The 23,470-nt window shown below is 40.8% G+C and overlaps 1 protein-coding gene across 1 annotated transcript in view; it reads right to left on the bottom strand.

Annotated features, from left to right (window-relative positions):
- Nucleotides 1-23,470, bottom strand: part of LOC124863073 (equilibrative nucleoside transporter 4-like) — a 31,077-nt gene that overhangs the window by 5,422 nt on the left and 2,185 nt on the right. The window contains exons 2-9 of the mRNA XM_047357325.1: nt 15,442-15,651; nt 15,240-15,353; nt 14,525-14,653; nt 11,626-11,700; nt 11,283-11,551; nt 7,235-7,355; nt 6,900-7,087; nt 4,414-4,654 (exon numbers count right to left, since the gene is read on the bottom strand). Of these exons, the coding sequence (XP_047213281.1) occupies nt 4,414-4,654; nt 6,900-7,087; nt 7,235-7,355; nt 11,283-11,551; nt 11,626-11,700; nt 14,525-14,653; nt 15,240-15,353; nt 15,442-15,651 (1,347 nt within the window). The remainder of the gene's footprint in view (nt 1-4,413; nt 4,655-6,899; nt 7,088-7,234; nt 7,356-11,282; nt 11,552-11,625; nt 11,701-14,524; nt 14,654-15,239; nt 15,354-15,441; nt 15,652-23,470) is intronic.

Genomic DNA, 23,470 nt, shown 5'->3' with positions numbered 1-23,470 from the left:
TTATTCGACAGTAGCTAGGCCGGATAAGTAGTCCGCTGACACTGGGATGATTTTTTAAATCTTATCGAGCTGAAACAAATAACATGGCTGATTAGCTGCTGTGGTCTGATTAGAGTGTTTTCACCACCAACAAAATGGAAATATTGCTGCAATTCTGCAACAAGTTCCTGATTACTTTCATAAATTCATGACCATCAAAGTGGTTACCTCCAGTCAAGTGACACTGAGATGCTGCAGAACTGGGGATAAACAAACGATGATTTTATGGGGGAAAAAACTAAAGGTTTTGGAATGGCCAAAGAGTTCAGAATGAAAATCTAACTGAAAATCTGTGGTCTCAATTGAAGAATGCTGTAGACAAGAGATGTCCTCAAAATGTGATGGATTTGCAGAACTTCTGTGAGAAAGAGTGCATAAATATTGCCAGTTTAAGATGTGGCATGCCTGATAGACTCCTTAGGCTATGATTTTCTTCTTTGGCATGTACAGGGGTTGGACATCGAAACTGAAACACCTGGTTTTAGACCACAATAATTTATTAGTATGGTGTAGGGCCTCCTTTTGCGGCCAATACAGCATCAATTCGTCTTGGGAATGACATATAGAAGTCCTGCACAGTGGTCAGAGGGATTTTAAGCCATTTTTCTTGCAGGATAGTGGCCAGGTCACTACGTGATACTGGTGGAGGAAAACGTTTCCTGACTCGCTCCTCCAAAACACCCCAAAGTGACTCAATAATGTTTAGATCTGGTGACTGTGCAGGCCATGGGAGATGTTCAACTTCACTTTCATGTTCATCAAACCAATCTTTCACCAGTCTTGCTGTGTGTATTGGTGCATTGTCATCCTGATACATGGCACCGCCTTCAGGATACAATGTTTGAACCATTGGATGCACATGGTCCTCAAGAATGGTTCGGTAGTCCTTGGCAGTGACGCGCCCATCTAGCACAAGTATTGGACCAAGGGAATGCCATGATATGGCAGCCCAAACCATCACTGATCCACCCCCATGCTTCACTCTGGGCATGCAACAGTCTGGGTGGTACGCTTCTTTGGGGCTTCTCCACACCGTAACTCTCCCGGATGTGGGGAAAACAGTAAAGGTGGACTCATCAGAGAACAATACATGTTTCACATTGTCCACAGCCCAAGATTTGTGCTTCTTGCACCATTGAAACTGACGTTTGGCATTGGCCTGAGAGACCAAAGATTTGGCTATAGCAGCCCGGCCGTGTATATTGACCCTGTGGAGCTCCCGATGGACAGTTCTGGTGGAAACAGGAGAGTTGAGGTGCACATTTAATTCTGCTGTGATTTGGGCAGCCTTGGTTTTATGTTTTTTGGATACAATCCGGGTTAACACCGGAACATCCCTTTCAGACAGCTTCCTCTTGCGTCCCCAGTTAATCCTGTTGGATGTGGTCGGTCCTTCTTGGTGGTATGCTGACATTACCCTGGATACTGTGGCTCTTGATACATCACAAAGACTTGCTGTCTTGGTCACAGATGCGCCAGCAAGACGTGCACCAACAATTTGTCCTGTTTTGAACTCTGGTATGTCACCCATAATGTTGTGTGCATTTCAATATATTGAGCAAAACTGTGCTCTTACCCTGCTAATTGAACCTTCACACTCTGCTCTTACTGGTGCAATGTGCAATCAATGAAGACTGGCTACCAGGCTGGTCCAATTTAGCCTTGAAACCTCCCACACTAAAATGACACGTGTTTCAGTTTCATTGTCCAACCCCTGTACATTACGGATGTTTTTTGTTTTCTTGCTTGTGTGCTTTGCTGGAAATGAACAAAAGTGTTTTGCTGTCAAGTTTTTTGGGAACCTTAGAGTACGGTGTGGATATACACAAACCCATCAGTCCCTGTTTTATCTCCTGATACCAAAGCCATGCCCCTCTACTTTCTGTGTCGATACAGGTTTTACCTCAGAGATGCCCCACAAATCCGTATTAAAGAGGCAAAAAATGCTGCAGGCATACTTGCTGGCGAAAACAGTCTGTCATGGTGCCCTCTGAACAAACATTAAGTGGGAAGGGTTGAGAGACACTGAGTCGCATTAGCCGGAAGAAGCAGTGCTGTACTCCTGCCCTGGCTAGCGGCTGTTACCCAGTAAATTTGTTGACAATCGCTATATATAGTCGTATTACAAGAAACAACAAAGGACAATAATAATTTTCCATCCATTCTTGTTCTATCTGTAGACAAAGGACAAGGTTTTGAGAGCATGCTGTAAATACGACCGCTGCTACGAAAGACACCCATGCTCCTTGTTTACATGAGCATGTGTCGATAAAAAATTATATATTAAAATAATAATGAAGTCTCTAAAAATAAAGCACCTCAGAAATCTAATTGATCTGCTAAACACCTGGAAAACTCTCATCTCACATAGTAAACAAAATTACTACAAATGACACAACATACCCATCTGGTACCCAGGTAGTTGGCTGCTCAGTCAGCTTAATCTACTTGTTGTAGTTAATACATGTATCCTAACACTAACCTCTTGTGTGCAGTATTGACATTCTGTTAAGTGCTTCTGAAAGAATCCTTGCAGCATTTAGGCTGTAGTTCTCCTCATAGCTATCTTTATGGCAGCAAGCCGTTATTGTTTTACAGGTGGGCCGTCTTCCTCCTGTGATGCTGCCACCTGCAGACAATCTTAGACGAGTGTTTGGCTATTTCCATTTCCGTTGTTTTGTTCAAATTCATAACCAGTGCGTTAACTGTTTAACTGGTGTCAAAAACTTATTCTTGGTTCTAAAATACATTGAACATTAAAAAGTGTTGCATAATGGTGTCACAATCCACCTCTGTTAGGTTTAGGTTTTCATTTGTGTTCAGGTTCATAAGCATTTTGCTTGGGTATGTTCTAAAGGTTTTGCCAAATTCTGTTTAATTGTTCGCGTTTGAGTTTTGCCTCATCGGTTCTTTCCTTGTGATCATTGTTAGCTGTATTCTTTTAGTTCATCACTTTGTGTTCCTCTCGTAAAACCTTTTTAGTTAGCCTTCTGTTCGGTCTAATTTTGACATTTTTCCTTAGCGTTTCTTGTTTAGCTCCATTCATGTTTGTTTTTCCCTTATATTTTCTGCTCTTCTCTTTCCTTTTGTCTCAGCTGCTCCACATTTCCTCTGATTAGCTCTTCTGGTTTGCCTGTCATTTCTCTACCCCTGCCTCAGTGTATGCACTTATTGAATCTCTTTGTTCGTCACTGGTTCCTTCAGTTAATCTGCCATTTCTTCTGTTTCTCTGCTCCGTGGTCGGTTTCTCCATGTCTTTTGTTAGTTCTACCTGACTTTTGTAAGTTGTTTTTATTTGTGTTGTTTTTTTCCATTAAACATTCTCACTTTAGGTGCTCTGCATTTGAGTCATTTTCCCCTAAAAATGATAAAGGGTGAGTTAAAGCACACTTGTCCAGCCAGGTTTTTTTTTGCAGGCAAGAAAGAGAGGGACAAACTAATACAGTAAATTTAAAAACGAAATATGTCCTTTTAATATTGCATATTATATTATTCATCAAAATGTGAAGCTCCCTGGACAATTACCAAGCTTTGTTTTACTTCAAGAGCAGGCATCCTAAAAAAATGTGTTTGTAACTGAATAATTACACAAATACCTTCTGATACATAAAATAGGTTAGCTATTTTATGTACACAAACCCATCAGTCCCTGTTTTATTTAAGGCTTTTAAACGGTGTGATTGCAGCAACTCAGAGCAAGATTGTAAAGAATTTTAAAGTAACACATTTTGGTCGCGTTCAAAAGTGTTTTTAGACATCACACTGACCAGCCTGAAGACCGTAAGACAAATGATTGGAGGACAAATTATGGTAAAACAGAGGGCTAGGTTTAATATTAAATCAGTTTTTACAGCACTGTAGTTTAAGCCTTCCTAGACTACATGGTGGAGCTTAGCCAAACTTCAGCCTAAATAAAGTACGGTAGTAGTAGTATGATTTGGGCCAGTGTTGCTTCAGTGGGTGAAAGTGTATCCTTGCTGATGTGCAAAACCTTTTTGTCAGTTTCAGAAAATGTTCGCCTAACAGCAGGCGAAAAAAAGACACAGCGAGCAGTGGTTCACACAAACTGAAATGTGACACTTTGACTGTCTGTCTTCTTTTCTTAGTCTATTTCTTTCAACTGTTATGAAAAGTGTTCACTCGCGAAGTGCTCACACTTCTAAGTACATGTTTCAGTGTGTTATTTTGTAACCTATATTTAATCTGATCTTGAGGATTTTTGATTTAAACTACGTCAAAATGCTACAGGATGGCATCCATCATTGGCTAAGCCGAACACCAGAGAAACAATAGGAAATCGTTCATTTTGTCAGCTTTAAAACTAGACCAAATGATGACCAAAAACACAGCACAGGTCTACTCAACAAAGCTCACCTGCCAGCTCCCTCTGCTCGGGTTGCACTTTCCCAGCGGCCTGGATCATCGGCACAGACCCAAAGTAGCCGTTGGTGACTCCCATAAGGAGTGAGAAGAGACACGGCCAGGCAGGATGGGACAGCATGGGCGCACTCGCCGGGTACACGCACAGGACAAACAGAGGGATGAAGACCACCCTCAGACAGGAGAAGAAGAGCAGGCGGCCCCCGGACCAGTCGTAGGGCAACGCCGCCAGGATCTAAGAAGAGGGGGGGGCAGTACTTAAGCAAGGCTGCCAGAGCACTTGGTAAAAGGAAGTACAAATCTGAATGAACCATGGGATATTAAACTGTGTCTCTGATCAAAACACACCGACACACAGTTATTCCCTCAGCTACTGGTCTCTTGATTGCTCTGGATGATAACAGAAAAATGTCAAAGGGAAAAATATTCTCTTTATCAAAACTATTTAACACGAGAAAGTCACATCTAATACAGCTTTATTCACACTTTATATTGTATGTGTTTAAAGCCAAAATCTAAGTCTACGGACACCAGCCAAGTTTTCATTTCAGTCTTGTTAAATTAATGCTTTCAGTAAACGTTTTCCATCTTTCATCACTGGTTTTAGATATGAAAAGAAGTTGCTCATTTTAACATTTCTATAAAAAAATTCTGCAGTATGAAATAATTACTAACCTATTGCATATATGTCCTGAAAATGCATAAGTAACAAAATTTGTGTTTGGCCAATGTTCTATCTTTGCTGCAACAATGCTTCTTGGCCATAAATCTTATACTGTTAGAAAGTCTGTTTATTTCCCCTTGATTGCAGCCACATTTTTGAGGAAAATGCATTAGAGGGCTGTACCCATAAACCTGCCACGTCCTTTCTGCTGTTGCCAGACAGCTTTTGGTGGAGGCAGTGTGATGATGTGGGATTGTGTCTCCCTCACTGGAAAAACATGGCTGGTCGTCAATGAAGCCACTCTCAATGCAGAAAGATATCAAGATTAGATCCAGCAAAAAGTGGCCCACATCTCCACTCACAGGACCAAACTCTGTCCTCCATTCATGTGTCTATCTATAACTGACTGCTACGTTTATAAAAAATAAGTGAAATTTCCAATACAGCTTAGGTTTAACAGATTGTGAAAGGTTTTTCAGATCAAAACAAGCGATGATTATGACAGAAAGACACTGGAGTTCCCCAAAGAAAAGAGTTTAGTCCAAACTGATTTTCAGAGTTTTGGATGGAAGTTCCTGAAGTTAGCTTCAAATGCTAAATGTAAGGTATAGGCTACCTTTAATGCCTGAAATCATGTATTGAATGTAAAAACGATTATTTTTTTAAACAGATTAATCCCATCCGAAAAAGGTTGCAGGTTGACCAAAACAGATATAGCCGATCATTGTGGTAAAGTTTTTTCTGGCCATGTGCTGCATACAAGGTCATATCTTTCGAATAGAAACAGGGAAAAAAAGTTCCTTTGTACTACATCCAGCACCTACTGTACTTTAAAACATAACGTCCTAAAATGTTTTCACTAGCACAGGTGTTTGATCGAGCTGAAGCAATGAAACTGCAGGTGTTTCTAATAATATTAACAATGGCTCCATGTTATTCAATCACTCCCCTTAGAAATGAAGCAGTCAGAGACATCCTGCCTGGAGCCAAAGACATTGTGACAAATAAATGAAAACAGGAGATGCAGCTGCTTAATAGTTATTAGGTTTTGTTTTTGTAAAAAATATCATTAGTGTTAAAGAAATGGTTAAGGCAGATACTTTTTAAACTTAGTTTTAGGTTTGTCTGGGCCTTGTGAGAGAGTGAGAAACAGAGGAAATGCTTGAGTCTCACTCAAGCAGAGTGAGAGCTGGCAATCCTGCCAATATTACTGCAACATTTGATCAGGTTTGATAGATTTAACAAATGGATTGAAGTACAATACAATACAATACTTTTACTGCAGCTATCTCTTTTATTTTTTTACTATGCACATTTGGCCATGTTGGATATTCCTTCTAACTGGAAGTAACATTAATATTTTGGAGAACCCCAGCCAGAGTCCTGACTTGAATCTGACTGGGAACTTATGCATGGAGCTAAAGATTAGCGTGATGGCAAAGAGACCTTCCAAACCTCCACGATATGGAGTGCATTGCAAAAGACACCTCATCAAAATAGCAATGGAAACATGCAAAAAGCTGTTCAGCAATTATAAGAAGGGTTTAACAGCCAATAAAGATTTTTCATGTTATTAAGAAGAATACAAATAATTTTGCCATTTTTAATGAAATGCCAAAAAAAGGTTTTTCCCAAAAGTACTCTCCTTTTATATTATTTTATAATCTTTTAAGAGATATCTGTCTAATTTCTTACCAAGAACCTCTCAGTTGAATCAAAATAAATCTTTTAAATCTGCAATCTGATATGAATAATTTTGGCCTTAACAGTGTGCATAATACAGTTACAGTTCAATAAAGCTAAAGTGTCTGCTGACCTTGCCAACAAAGTCTGACATGTTGAAGGTGGCCATGATGAGGATGGGCAGCCATTCGCCTAAGGTGGGGTTCCTTATCTCTGACTCCAGCCCAGGGAACAGACACAAAGTGATGCTGTAGGTCACAGCTATGGACAGCATGTAGGCCCAGATCACACGGGACACCATGTAACGATGCAAGATCATGTCTGGTAGGGTAGAACAAACACATATGCACCAGTAAGTACAAATCTGATGACTCACGATTTGCTTGTAATGCTCTTCACAAATCCAGCCATGGCCAATTGTCAGAATGTAACTGAACAGTGAAAGAACAAGATTAAAACAGGGAGTACCGCGGACACCGGGCCAGGTCTTCCTTATCTTGGCTTTGGGAGCGTCGAATCTAACATAAGTACCGCCCACAAAGTCCTCATGGCCTTCTTCTGTGGAAGACGGTGCGGTTCCTCCGTTTCCCTGAAAAGATGCACAACCAGACTTCACCAGAACATGCACAAAACTTTTAAATCCTCACCAGTTTGCTGCTCTTTTCTGAATCTAAACACTAGAAGTAGCCAGATCACTGAAATAAAATCCTTCTCTACGAGTCAGTGAAGGATTTGTTTAACCTATTTTAATTAGTAATGGCATTCTGCATGCATGAAATCAGCTTTTTATGGCAGGGACTATTAGAAAAGACAGCTCTGAGTATAAGTTAATGTAATGATGTCGGAAAGTCTTTTGAGTGAACTACAAATTAGCAGACAAGCAACAAACACACACACACACACACGGACACTCAGACAGATCCATTAGCAGATTAGAGAGACATGCACGCCAAAGGGTACTAGCACTCCTGATTATCCCATAATGCATAGCATTCGTTTCCCTCAGCAACCTAAAACCAGGGCCACCAGAAACAGCCTCAGGACACAGAAAATCAACCTGATAACACACACAGACCCACTACAGAGAAACACCAGGGGTTGTCTATTAGATGCTTGACACATCCTTATTGGCATGCAGGGAGTAAAAGATAGACAGTCTGAAGGATATTAGCTCTATGTGTTGCTTTAAGCATAACTTCAAAACTAATTTTCTCTCTTTTTTATCTCATCTCTTCTGCTCTCTTGCCCTATCCCCTCACCTTATTATACCCCTTGTGGTCATTTTAATTTTTAGAGATAGTCTTTTCTGGACTATTCCTCCGTCTCTGTCTCTCATTCCAACATAGATTCTTTATTCTCGTTGCTAACAGAAGGCCTAATCCTCTTTCGCTTTATCCCTGTTTTCCTTCATCAACCCAGATCACGTTCTGTCCTTCATATCTCAATCCTAATAATGCAGCTCTCTCTCTCTCTCGCTCAGTTTGTCTTTTTGAATGGCAGCAAAAAAAAAAAAAAAAAGCAGCACATTAATAACTCTGCATTTTTAAACCAAGCTGGACTGAAACTCTCCCCACAGAAATCTATTAGGACATAACACTATTGTTCATGTTCCCAACATTTCCTCCAGCAGGAGTTTATTGTTGTTACATTAGAGAAAGGGTTTTAGTATTTAAATGTGGTAGGGAAACGCTACAGAGAGTATCTGCTGCTCCATGCAGAGAGGAAAATCTTTAGCGCCTTGCAAAAGTATTCACACCCCTTTAGCTTTTTCATAATTTGTCACAACTGCAAACCTCAGTGTATTCTACAGAGAGTGACAGACAAACCGAAAGCACAACATAATTGTAAACTGGAAGGAAAATTATGGTTTTTAAACATCTTTTTTTCCCAAAAAATAAATCTGAAACATGTGGAGCGTATTTGTAGTGTGCCTCCTGTACATAACCTGATCCATATTTTTTGTATTTGCATGTCCAGTCAATAGAAATGCGCACATGCTGTTGTGTATACAATGCAGATACTGTAGAAAAACCTTGCCTTACAGTGTGGCATGAGTGGCTAATTCACATCATACAATGTGGTGCTACACTCACTGGCCACTTTATTAGGTACACCTTTCCAACTGCTCATTAACACAAATTTCTAATCAGTCAATCACATGGCAGCAACTCAATGCAATAAGACATGTAGACATGGTCAAAATGTCATGCTGTAGTTCAAACCGAGCATCAGAATTGGGAAGAAAGTTGAACGTTGTTGGTGACAGACGGGCTGGTCTGAGTATTTTAAAAACTGCTGATCTACTGGGATTTTCACGCACTACCATCTCTAGGGTTTACAGAGAATGGTCTGAAAAAGAGAAAATATCCAGTGAGCAGCAGTTCTGTGGGCGCAAATGACTTGTTGATGCCAGAGGTCAGAGGAGAATGGCCAGACTGATTTGAGCTAATAGAAAGGCAACAGTAACTCAAATAACCACTCGTTACAACCAAGGCATACAGAAGAATATCTCTGAACGCACAACACGTCAAACCTTGAGGCGGATGGGCTACAGCAGCAGAAGACCACACCGGGTGCCACTCCTGTCAGCTAAGAACAGGAAACTGAGGGTACAAGGTTCACCAAAACTGGACAATAGAAGATTGGAAAAATGTTGCCTGGTTTGATGAGTCTCGATTTCTGCTACGACATTCGGATGGTAGGGTCAGAATTTGGCATCAACAACATGAAAGTATGGATCCATCCTGCCTTGTATCAATGGTTCAGGCTGGTGGTGGTGGTGTAATGGTGTGGGGGATATTTTTTTGGCACACTTTGGGGCCCTTAGTACCAATTGAGCATCGTGTCAACGCCACAGCCTACATGAGTATTGTTGCTGACCATGTGCATCAATTTATGACCACAGTGTACCCATCTTCTGATGGTTACATCCAGAAGGATAACGTGCCATGTCATAAAGCACGAATCATCTCAGACTGGTTTCTTGAACATGACAATGAGTTCACTGGACTCAAATGGTCTCCACAGTCACCAGATCTCAATCCAATAGAGCATCTTTGGAATGTGGTGGAACAGGAGATTCGCATCATGGATGCAGCCGACAAATCTGCAGCATCTGTGTGATGCTATCATGTCAATATGGACCAAACTCTCTGAGGAATGTTTCCAGTACCTTGTTGAGTCTATGCCACGAAGGATTAAGGCAGTTCTGAAGGCAAAAGGGGGTCCAACCCGGTACTAGCAAGGTGTATCTAATAAAGTGGCTGGTGAGTGTATATTAAAGGGTTATTTCTGTGTTTTTTAATGGAGTTTAGGATTACAATCTGATCTCTTTACACTGCTCATATTTCATCATTAGTATTCTAAATGAAAACGACATTGTGTAAAACACAATATGAGATATGTGAAACTTTTATTTTATTGTAAAAACATAAAAAAGAGCAATTACAATGTGTTCAAGGCATTAACAACACTTCTAATTTAAACAAGGTTAAAAGCACAAAATATAGACTGGTCATACCTGGGAAGTTACATAAAAAATGACTGAGCTTCATCATGGGCCTGGGTTGGTATTTGGTTCTGCGGGGGGCAGCAGAAGGAGGGGCTTGCCCAGGGCACCATTGATTTAAGAACCACCAATGGCATAAATTGAGGTGTTCTCTGAAGGCCACAGAGGTTTGTCAGAAAACACTAGTGATTCAACCAGTATTATAAAGACGAATGGCAGAAATGGAGAAACGTTGTTAGGTTAGGTCATAAAACAAAATTAAATCCTACAAAAACATCTCTTAGAGCACCGGTTCCACCTGTCTTGCACGGCTGGGAATATACAGAGACAACCTAAACTATGAGGCCTTAATAGGAAAAGATTAATCAGAGAAGCAGGAAAGCGGCCCATTTTAACTATGCACAACTCGGCCTCAATGCAAAATACAACTTAAACCTGTGAAAGGTTTGAGACTTCGGTTAGTGGTTCACCTTCCAGCAGGACAATGACTAAATGAGCAGCCAGAGCTACAATGGATTGGTTTAAATCAAAGCGTATTTATGCATTAGAATGGCCTAGTCAAAGTCCAGACCTAAATCAAGCTGAGAATCTGTGACAGGACGGGAAAATCGATGTTTACAAACCATCTCCATCCAGCCAATCTGAGTGAGCTTTTGCTACTTAGTAAAAAAGAATGGGTAAAGGGTTCAATTACATATGTTCAAAGCTGGTAGTGACATACCCCAAAAAGATTTGCTGCTGTAACTGGACTGAAAGGTTAATCCACAAACCAAGGATTGAGATAGAGTGAATGCAAATGTGCAACACACTGTTCAGATTATTATTTTTGCAAACCTTTTATTATTTTTCTTCCACTTCACAGTTCTTCCTGCTTTGTGTTGGTCTATCACATAAATTCCCAATTAAATCCATCCAAGTTTGTGGTTGTAATGGAACGAAATGAGACAACGTTTAAGTTAAATCAGTGCTTTTGCAAAGCTGCTGTCAGAAAACAGTTGACAAACTTACAAATATTACTTCCTCTGCTGTGACGTCATGATGGACCCTGTATCCTGTGCCGGTCTCTCGTGGATCATGACATTTGACCGGACCTTTGCCCTGGGCGTGGCTGGTGTAGTACCGGACAAAGAATGAGCGTCGGACGACAAGGTGAAGCAGAAAGCATAGCATCTCCATGCTGATGGAGATGAGGAAGAAGATCAGGGTGTTCTTCTTCTCGTCAGGGATCAGCAGCTTGGTGAAGATGCGAGACAGTGAGATGATCACTCCAGCTGTGCCTAAAGGTTTGAATACAGAACAAGGCTCAAACAAGAGGAAGGTGAACACAAATATTTTTTCTTAGAGTACTTACTTTCTCCAGTCATCACCCCCTGAGTATACCTCTTGGGCAGCATCCCCATGTAACCATAGAAACTGGACTGCTGCACTGGGGGAGGGAGAGGGAAGTGGTTATCAATGGAAACAAAGACCTAAAGCTGTGACAACACAATTTATGGAGTCATTATTCTTCTTTCATTTTAGAAAAGATCTCCAGTACTTAAATTGTGACGAGATTAGGCCCAAAAGCTCACAATAAGTATAACAGAGGAAGCTGGTTCTCTGTATTGGAGTCAGAAAGATGAAATCATAATTTCCCCATAGTTTGGTGTTAGTCAGCTGATTGTTTCAAAGACATAAATATTCATATTTAATTACATTCTGTCTAATTTAACTATATTCTGTACAATTTCAGACTATACAGTTAGTTTATCTCCATGTGATCACTTAAGATGTTATTATGTCTAACTCTCATAGATGAAGCCATTGAAGAGCTAATGCTGTCATTAATTCTTTACTTTTTCTTCAACATAGAAAGTACTCCTGGACCAGGGCTTCAAGGATATTTGTATGTCTACTCTATTCTTAAACACAGAGTTGATTGCGACAGATGGTCGTTCACACTAAGTAGTGTTGCTGGAGGTTTTTTCCTGCAACAAGGGAGTCATTCCTATCCATTGTGGGCAAATGCATGTTCAATATGAAGTATTGCTGCAACGTCAGTTTCTCAATGTAAATGGCTGAGCATCCTTAGATTACAATCTTTTACCCAACTGGCAAAACAAGCTGATTTTGGCTGCAATGGATCAAATTGGAATGTATGTAATATAATAATCTATCTATATAATTAAAATGATTTGATTATATGTTTTAGTATATGAACCTAATCTGTTTGTCTTGTAGAGTACCTGGAAAAGACATTTGTTGAAAAATGTTACAAAATAATCTGAATTGAACTATATTGAAATTGACTGCTTGATGTGCCACTGTCACTAATTAAATGTAAATGCAGAATAAAAGCCACAGCTCACAGAAAATGACTGGAGATTATTTCCTTGAGAGCAGATAAGGTTCTTGTAAAAGATGCTAGACACAGAAAAGTCCCTTATTCTCAAACATATAAATCTAGATGTTTTTTATTTGTTTTAATGTGAAAGTGCAACACTGTTGCCATGTATGTAAAGAATTTATACAAAGACATATTAAATGCAACTAAACAAGAAAGAAATGAAGCACATGCATGTTGGTCATGTTGAGGCCCTGTTCCATATAGTGCACGTGTATTAGCATGAAGTGTGTCAGATTGACAGGATGCTACCGCATAACCACAGAGTTGGTTAGTTTTACTGTGGCATCACATCTCGTTATTTTTTCTTCCATACTTATTAATCATCTTACCATCTTTGGCTAAATAATATGAGTCTGTTGGTGCCCCCAAGTGATCAAATAATTACTTGGTCTAATAATTATTTGCTAAATTATTGTTAAAATAGGTGGGGCTGCCCCAATGTTGGAGCCACTCCAAGCATTTGGCACGACGAGGTCAGGGTAGAAGTTGGTGTAGATGGGGCGTTGGCATAGCATGAGAATATGTAAGGGTGTTATTGCTACGACATTTGAGCAACACATGTAAATGTTCTGTTACAGTGGAGTATATTGCACACTGCACATTTTTTTTGCCCGATTTTACCCCCAATTCCGAGTCAGGGAAAGTCTGTCTCAGTTTGCGCTAGTTGCGATAAGGCACAAAAATCTGTTAGTGTGAGATAGGGGTAAGACTGGAGTCTGCAAGTGTTTGAGGTGAATTGACTCGACCCCAACCTCAGTCACAGTCGAAGAAACACGTTTAAATCCTTTGAGGCTGATTTGGACGTAGTCTGGTAGTGTAAACAGATCACCATCCCAAATGCAAACACACGTTTCTCAGCCAATGAAAGTGGAGGCTGAGACATGACAACAGCTGGGAGCTTACTTCTTTTTACTTTATTTGTAACTATACAACATTATGAACATAAATGTACAAAAACAATTGGCATCATTGAAACTATTAACTAACTAATTACAATCATGCAGTGTTTTGGGGGGCTGTGGCATTTAGAAATATCACTTGTCTGACTTCTGAAAATATATTCTGTTACTGCCACTTACTGGTATATCTGTGTCTCCAAACTGTCACCCTCGGAAGAGTTCCCACAAGGGTTTGATGTGCTCTGTTGGCTAATCTGAAAAATCCTGTAGTCTGTGATCCTTCAGCTATGTTAAGTGTCAGTTGTTAAGCTTTTGTTTCAGGCAATGTTCATTATCTGCGACGACTGTGGAAATCATGTAGTGTGTCCCCAGCATAAGTTCCTACGTTCATAGAGTGGACTTTTTGATGCCCAAAGAAATCTGAGGTACCCTGCTTAGCTGGACATCATATTACATTTGCTAGAGTATCAGATGTGTAGAAATGTGGAGATTTTAACAGTCATTAAAATGCGCGACACACTTTCAGTAGGGTGATGTGGATTTTACATTTGGGTGTTTTATTTCCAGTATGTTTGCCTGTTTCTCTCAGTCAGTCTTGCTTTCTACTCTCCCATCCTCCTGGATTTATTTTGGTAATTACCACATTGTTCTTTTGTTTGTCCTTGCTTTCTACAGTGTTTATGTTACAATGTGGCCACTGATCCTTGTCAGATTCTCTTGTTTGTTCTTTTTATTTGCTTCCTTGTGCCTCACATACTGCCTTGCTTTTTTAGTGCTTTCGTTGAAAATATTTATTTTGTTTTTACATTTGCCTTTCTGACTGGGTTTCATTGATTTTCACTCATCTTAACATTTTTCTTAATTACCGTAACCTCAAAATTACGTCATAGTGTTTTAAATATATGTGATATGTGCTTTTTAATTAGATAACCTTTAAAAGCTGTTTAATGTTAGAAATAGTCTACCTGTGCATCCGAATGCCACCACTCCCACTGACAACAGGTTGATGACGTAAGCCTCCTTGGTGGTGAACTTTTCCAACCAGACGTCAAACACACTGACAAAGATGAGGGGCCCCAGGGCCAAGATGTAACCTGTAGAGGATGGGAAGGGCAGATGGCTGATTCCTAAATGTCACTGCTTTGGTCTATGATGTTACTGTATCATTGTAGACTCACATGACAAGGTCATCTTGAGGAACATTATTACCTTTGCTTGAGTATGATCTCATTGCAGTGCTGTGAATTTATTAACTGTGGGAAAAGACTCCCAAGCTAACAACACACGTCAAAAGTTACTCCCTCAAGGGTGCAAGTCGAGCTATTTTGAGTTACAAAGAATGCGCTCACATGCACTGAGTGAAAATCATTACAGAGACACTTTAATTCTCCTTTTATTTCTGGTACTGAGGAGCCTTTACATTCCTGTACCTATCTCCAAAATCACAGTTACGGAATAACTTATAGACATCATAGACCTGAAGGAGTTTTTTTAGGGTAATTTGATAAATAATTTTGCAGTTTTCAAAATTTTTGTTTAGTGCTCTGGGAAATGTTTTAGCAACTTTAAATGACAAAAATTGGTTAAAATCTTGAAATACCAAAATAGATGGCAAAGTGTCTACATATCACCCTCATAACCCCTGAGGAACCTTTGTTAACAGTTAACGTTTGGGCTTACCCACAGTAATCCTGGTGTGCATACTGAGCCTCTCCACCAGCACATTGTTGAGGATCACAGCCAACAGAGCAACTACTATATACGTCAGACTCATGTCGAACACTATGGACGTTCCTGAAACACACAAGAAAGGTTTAACTTCTGCGGTTGTAGAAGCCAAAGGCGTGTTTGTGCATTCTTTAAGGGGTGCAGGTTTTCATACCCTGAAACTTGTGATGCAGGTAGTCGACATCAGTGATGAAGCTGTTGTAGGGAAGCAGGAAACCCACTCCTGCCAACAGCATTGCAAAGTAGATGCCATGGTAACGGTCATCAGGGATCGGCTGCTCAAAGTCTGATGATGTAAATAAGGGAGTCAAGGGTTGGAAAATTAAAACAGTAGGAATACGACTCACCACGATGAATCCCTTTTAAAAATTTTCCGTTACCCGTACAATTCAGCAAAACACACAAATTTTTTAGGAGGGGATAAAACATTAAAAACATGCATTAACCTGATTGCAAAAGTGTGCAAATCCTTAAACTAAAACTTTGTGAAGGCATTGATTCAATTTCAGTGTTCAGTCTTTTCTAGTTGCCACCGGCCACCAGCTATAACGGGTCTGATCAACCTCCACTGAAATTCAGCTGTACAAGTATGATTTTCCAGATTTGTGTTTATTAGCATTCATACAATTCATACAATTAAAGCCATAATATGTAGAAGAAGCACTGATAATCAACATGATCTGCTTGTACAAAGGTATCAGTCAGACATAGAGTATAAAAAATCCCCCCTTTAAAATGTACACCATGGCACAGTAAAGATAGTCCTGGGGAAAACATGGGACAGCAGGGGCATTGCAAAAGCTGGACATTTCTCCAAAAAGAATGAAAAGACGACCCAGAAACAAGAATTCGTATCAACAAAATACCACCATTCCCCATGGTGAAGCATGGTGACGGCAGTATCATTATCTGATGTTACTTTTCCAGATAAAACAGCTTTTTTTGTCAGAATGGATATAATTATGAACAATTCTTAAAGTCAAGTCAAGTCAAGTTTATTTATATAGCGCTTTTCAGCAACAAGGCACTCAAACAACAGAGGTAATTAAAAAATAATAATAATAAAATAAAGAGAATAGAATGATGGATAAGAAAATTAAAGGAAAATTGGACTGAAAACGTAACTAATAATGTTTAGATGGCACAGTCAAAGGCCACTCTAACCAATAGGTGTTTAATCTTGATTTAACAGAGCACTTCGTTCTCAGACTGCAGGTTTATTGGTGGTTCCTAGAGTCTCTAGAAGTAGAATGGGAGGCAGATCCTTTAGTTATCAGGCTCCTCTCCTGTGGAACCAGCTCACAGCTTTAGTCCGTGAGGCAGACACCATGTCTACTTTTAAGGCTAGGCTTAAAACTTTCCTTTTTGATAAAGCTTATAGTTAGAGTGGCTTAGTTTATCCTGAGCTATCTTCCTTATTTTTTACCTCCGTCTTCCTCCCTCCCTGTTGGATGGAGTAAGGGGGAGTCAGGTTTAGCCTAAACCAGCTCAGTTATGGTTGAGGTGCAAACACACCCTCCATTTCTGCTACCTGTATGACCCCTTCTCTTTTCCAATGGTTGTGATCAGTCTGACAGAGAGAGGTATCCCAATCATTGTGGTTTTTAGTATAACAATGACCATCAGTGGGACCCTTTGTGAGGTGCCTTAAGACGACATTGTTGTAAATAAGCGCCATTTAACTAAATAATCTGAACTGAAACTATCTGTGTAGTTATGCTGCTATAGGCTTAGGCTGCTGTAGGACTTAACGACCACTTTCACCCTCTTCGCTACATTCTCACACTACTCTCCAATTTTGCATTGTTTGCTGTTATTTCAGCTTTTAACCTTGTTCTCTCTTTTTTCTTCCTAGAAGCTACACCTGGCCTGGCTCTGTGTCTACCTGTGACACCTTTCTGGAGAGGGGAATTGTCCGAGCTTCTGCTGGCAACAACTTAATGCTCACCCTCTACCGATGATCCACATAGCCCTGTCTTTTAGTGTTTAACACTTTCTCTCTCCTAGACATGGTGATTGACTGAGCTTTTACTGTAACAAACTCTATGTGCTCTCTTTCAGACTCTAACCTTGAAAACTGGCTCAGAGTTTATCTGTTCTTTCTTTCTAGGTGAAACGACTAAAGGAGCTACATCCATTAACATTTACTTTTCCTTCCCATAGAAAGTACTCCTGGATCAGTGCTTCTTTGTTCTTTTTGTGTCTCTGCTCTGTTCTCTCAAACCCCCAGACGGTCGTGGCAGATGGCCGCTCACACTGAGCCTGGTTCTGCTGGAGGTTTCTTCCTGTTAAAAGGGAGTTTTTCCTCTCCACTGTCGCTACATGCATGCTCAGTATGAGGGATTGCTGCAAAGTCAACGCCAGTGACTGTCCACTGTCTCTATATGCTCATCCAGGAGGAGGGAATGCTGCAAGTCACTGACTGGATGCAATCTGCTGGGTTTCCTTTGATAGAAAAACGTTTTATCCAATTTGAATAAAAAGCTAACTCCGACTGCACTGTTCAATTGTTAGGATTAATTGGAATGTATGTACCTGACTGTTGTGAAGTGCCTTGAGACAACATGTGTTGTGAATTCGTGCTATATAAATAAAACTGAATTGAATTGAATTGAATTTAAAGCAACTTAGGTTTTCGGTGCTTTTACACTTTTCTGGGAGTTTATTCCAGATTAGTGGAGCATAAGAACTAAAAGCTGCTTCTCCATGTTTGTTTCTGGTTCTGGGTGTGCAAAGTAGATTTGAGCGAGATGACCTCAGAGGTCTGGGTGGTTGATCCACTGACAACAAGTCTGTAATGTATTTTGTTGCTAAGCCATTCTGTGATTTATAGACTAACAGAAGTATTTTAAACTCTATTCTCTGAGCTACAGGGAACCAGTGTAGGGACTTTAGAACTGGGGTGATGTGCTCCACTTTCTTAGTTATAGTGAGGACGCGGGCAGCAGCGTTCTGGATCAACTGCAGCTGTCTGATCTACTTTTTAGGCAGACCTGTGAAGACACTGTTGCAGTAATCTATTCTACTAAAGATGAACGCATGAATTAGTTTTTCAAGGTCCTGCTGAGACATTAGTCCTTTAATTCTGTAGATGTTCTTTAAGTGATAGAAGGCTGACCTTGTTACTGTCTTTATGTGCCTCTGAAGGCTCAGGTCTGAGTCCATCACTACACCCAGGTTTAGAGCCTGACTGGTGGTTTCTAGCTGTATTAACTGAAGCTGTGTGCTAACTTTTAAACGCTCTTCGTTTGGTCCAAAGATTATTACTTCAGTTTTGTCTTGATTCAGCTGAAGAAATGTTTGACCCATCCATGCATTGATTTCTTCTAAGCATTTACCCAGCGCTTGAATGGCTTCATGGTCACCTGGTGACTTCGTGACGTATAGCTGTGTATCGTCTGCATAGTTATGATAACTTACATTGTTGTTCATTAAAATGTGAGTTAGGGGGAGCATGTAGATATTGAATATAAGGGGTCCTAAGATGGACCCTTGGGGAACGCCACATGGGATTTTTGTGGTCTCTGATGTAAAGTTACCTACTGACGCAAAAAGTCCCTGTCCTTCAAGTAGGATTTAAACCAACTGAGTGCTGTACCAGAAAGGCCGACCCAGTTTTCCAGGCGCTCTAATAAAATGGAGTGATCAACAGTGTCAAATGCTGCACTAAGGTCCAATAATACCAGCACTGTGGTTCTTCCACAGTCTGCATTTATACGGATGTCATTGAACACCTTGACAAGAGCAGTCTGTACTGTGGTGAGCAGGAAGGCTGACCTGAAGACATCGAAGCGGTGGGGCGTTGTTAAGAAGTTATTTAACTGCTGAAACACAGCTTTTCAATAATCTTACTGATGAAGGGGAGGTTTGATATAGGCCTGTAGTTCTGTAGTAGCAGCTTGTCCAAGTTGTTCTTTTTCAATAGAGGTTTGATAATTGCTGTTTTCAGGGACTGGGGGAAAACACCTGACAAAAGGGACGTGTTTATTATTTGAGTTAAATCAGATGTTATTACAGGCAAAGCTTTCTTAAGGAAAGCTGTGGGTAAAAAATCGAGACAGCAGGAAGAAGAGCTTAGTTGCTGTACGATTTCTTCTAAGTTTTTGTAGTTTATTTGGTGAAATTGGAAGCTAGTTAAAGCTAGTCTGTTTTGACCAAAATGTTGCCACAATCATGATCAAGAATGGTTTAAGAATGTGTACAATTTTGTTGGTTTTCCAGTTGAATTGCACAGGATAAATGTGATATTATGGGAGGAAAAACATTTTTAAATGGTTTGTCATGGTCAGTATATCAGTGGTAGGATTCTGCTCAGCAGATGGGGCAACTGGTGTAGTAGAAGACTCTCCTCTTCTTATTGGTTAGGGATGGATCAGAGAGGTTGTTGGCTGAGAACTAGCTGTCAGAGTGGGTTCATTTGAAGACTGTTTTGCAGCAGAATTCGTTTCAGGGATAAATTGTGATGTGCAGGATCTTTATGAAGGTGCTCATAATCCTTCTCTAATCTTGTAAACTTAATTTAACCAGCTTCGGGTGATTTAGAAGGGAGTAGATTTTGCACCAGACTGAGGAGGAAAAGTAGTTCTCCCTATCTAAAGAGATTACTTCAATTTGGTAGCAGCAATTTATCTGCTGATGGATGATAATTTACTCTTGGATACTCAATATTTGACACCTTGATACTTGAAATTTTTGTTTAGGCAATATCAATTTTGGAGCTAGAAAACTGTAATATCTTAAATTATAATGAATCTTTCCATGTTTTATGCAAATATATTTCATTTTAAAACACACTTATCTGTAATAAAAAGAGCCTTAGGAGCTACACCTTTCTAGCACAGAAACACCATTCCCATAAATGGGTAATAGGTGCCATCTGGAACTGCTGAGCACAACGTCCTATTGTTGTAAAGTGAAAAAATACCCTTTCAATGGGAATATATTTAATGGATTTGTTACCGCTTTTTGACAATACAGCAAGGGAAAGAGTGAGCATGCCTACTTTTCCCAAAACTCAGCTTGCAGAAAACACGAGAGACATGAAAATAAGAAGCCACATTTTTCTTCACCCACCAATAACCATCTCTGTCTTGTGCCTTTGAAATCTACAACAAACAACCAAATGCTGAGAGATGAGGCCACAGCACAGTTAATGAAACATGACGACAGATAGCTTGAGCAGAGTCAGCAGCCAGACCACTGAGGCAACTGCAATGTTTCTTGAGGGCATTAGATCTCTCAGTTGTTCTCTCAATTGTTTTTTTTTTTTAAACATTATCCGTCTATATATGTCTGCTGATGTCCTCAAATTACATCATTAAAATCATTTTCTCCAAACATTACTCCTGCATGTCTACCCATGATAGTTAGCTGCAGCTGTGATTTGTTTCTTCTTAGTGTAAGAGCGTAACAGACTGTAATACCCCATACCCTTTCATCTATAACTTGTGCAGTATTAGCTGGAAGTGTTTTTTTAGGACCAAACATTTGTTTGTGAAAAAACAATCTGTATATAGTTCAAAGGCTGTAACTAATTGTAAACATTTAAAGATCTACATTTTTTAGTGCAGTTAAACCTTCCCAGGTAAAACATGGATAGATCATGTTTAGAAAAGTGAGACTTTTAGCTGCTTTTTAAAATGGTCAGGTGACAGTTGTTGGGAGAAATGTGCTGCCACACACCTGTGCACATCAAAGCAAAAACACTGTTTAGAACTGGAGCAGAACTCACCTTTTGAATCGTAATAGGCAGTCGTCCACCACTGTGTTGATTTACAGCAAAGGTTTAACTTCCTGGGTAAGGTGGCAGATTACTGCCTCTAAGGCAACGTTTCTCCTGAGTCTCCAGGTTCTCTCCTGATTATTAGAAAGATCAACGTGTAATCTCTGCCTTATGAATTCACGTTTGAGACTTTCGTTTTACTTCTTCTAGGGTGAACATTGTGTTTTCCTTTAATCCACAAGTACAGAGTTCAATAATATCATCAGCTCGCTTTCTTTCTTTCCTTCCCACTTTTTACATATTCTTAGACTTTGCACAAGTAAATTAATATATTGGGAGCCACAAGCATGATCACAAATTAAGTGTTTGTAAAGAATTATGACATATTCCCATTTACTCCAGTGATCCAAGGGTTATTAATGTTTTATTTATTACTAGAAAAGCACTCATAGAGTGCCAAAGCAATAGGGTTATTGACGCATGTCAGCTTTTTTCTATACTGATGAGCTATACTCTGGATGACTTCTGGCCACGGTATGTCAGCTGCTGACAGGTTGAGGAACCATGTGGGAATTCCACGTTGTCGCACCAGGATCTGGCAATGACAAAAAACCTTTCAAAAAAGTCCTGGATCCAGATGGTGCTCTGCATCACCACCAAAATCTAATCATCTGTTCCTCGTCTTAATAAGCACCTTGTCTGAAAATTTCATCCAAATGTGTTCGTAACAATTGGATATAATTTGCAAACAAACAGACAGACGGACAAACACACACTGACAAAAACATAACCTCTTGGCAGACCTGTTGAGCTGCAGAACAAGACTCCAAAACTGTCAAAGCAACATTTATCTTCAGTTTGATAGTTCAGGTTCTCAAATTATTTTAACTGCTACCAAACAAGCAGATGTGTTCTCACTGGACGGGTTTTATTACATGTCATTGCAAACTAACTAACAGAGAACCCCTCACACGTACACCTACTGCTGACAAAAGCAAATAACCATAACCAATTATTCCTGTGTTTTGACTGTGAAAGAAACACACACACATAAACACCAGCTGGTTTAACCTTCTCTGCTGTGAGGCTCACTTTGTCACATTTTGAACATCCCAACTCTCATTTAATCATAACAACTGATGCATTCATGTTTAAAATGTGTCTCTTTCAGAGAGAACATTAGGGCCACAGACTTTTGCCTAGACAGCCGTGCATGTAGGAGGTAGTTTGGCATCAGATTATTAAAATAAGCAAAGACTTAGCTAAAGTAAATGATATGAATTCGTACTCGTCGTCTTCCGCTTTAGCCGGGACCGGGTCGCGGGGGCAGCAGACTCAGCAGAGACGCCCAGACGTCCCTCTCTCCAGACACCTCCTCCAGCTCCTCCAGGGGGAGCCCAAGGTGTTCCCAGGCCAGCCGAGAGACATAGTCCCTCCAGCGTGTCCTGGGTCGTCCCCTGGGCCTCCTCCTGGTGGGACGTGCCTGGAACACCTCCCGAGGAAGGCGTCCAGGAGGCATCCGGTATAGATGCCCAAGCCACCTCAACTGGCTCCTCTCGATGTGGAGGAGCAGCGGCTCTACTCTGAGCCCCTCCCGGATGGCCGAGATCCTCACCCTATCTCTAAAGGAGTGCCCGGCGACCCTACGGAGGAAGCTCATTTCAGCCGCTTGTATCTGGGATCTCGTTCTTTCGGTCATGACCCAAAGTTCATGGCCATAGGTGAGGGTAGGAACGTAGACCGACCGGTAAATCAAGAGCTTCGCTTTTCGGCTCAGCTCTCTCTTCACCACAACGGACCGGCACAGCGCCCCCATTACTGTGGCAGCCGCACCGATCCTTCTGTTGATATCCCGCTCCATTCTTCCCTCACTCGTGAACAAGACCCCGAGATGCTTAAACTCCTCCACTTGAGGCAGGAACTCCCCTCCAACCTGAAGAGGACAAGCCACCCTTTTCCGGTCGAGAACCATGGCCTCGGACTTGGAAGAGCTGATCTTCATCCCAGCCGCTTCACACTCGGCTGCGAACCGCCTCTGTGCATGCTGTAGGTCTTGGCTAGAGGGGGCCAGCAGGACCATGTCATCTGCAAAAAGAAGAGACGAAATCCTCTGGTCCCCAAACCAGACCCCCTCTGGCCCTTGGCTGCGCCTAGAAATCCTGTCCATAAAAGTTATGAACAGGACCGGTGACAAAGGGCAGCCCTGCCGGAGTCCAACATGCACCGGGAACAGGTCCGACTTAGTGCCGGCAATGCGAACCAAACTCCTGCTCCACTTGTACAGAGACCGGATGGCCCCTAGTAAAGGGGCACCGATTCCATACTCCTGGAGCACCCCCCACAGGGCATCATGAGGGACACAGTCGAATGCTTTCTCCAGGTCCACAAAACACATGTGGACCGGTTTGGCAAACTCCCATGAACCCTCGAGTACCCTGTAGAGGGTATAGAGCTGGTCCAG

Source organism: Girardinichthys multiradiatus, chromosome X (assembly GCF_021462225.1).
Source record: "Girardinichthys multiradiatus isolate DD_20200921_A chromosome X, DD_fGirMul_XY1, whole genome shotgun sequence".
Taxonomy (NCBI): domain Eukaryota; kingdom Metazoa; phylum Chordata; class Actinopteri; order Cyprinodontiformes; family Goodeidae; genus Girardinichthys; species Girardinichthys multiradiatus.
The sequence above is the reverse complement of the archived record's forward strand: the minus strand, read 5'-3'. Positions and strand labels throughout refer to the sequence as shown.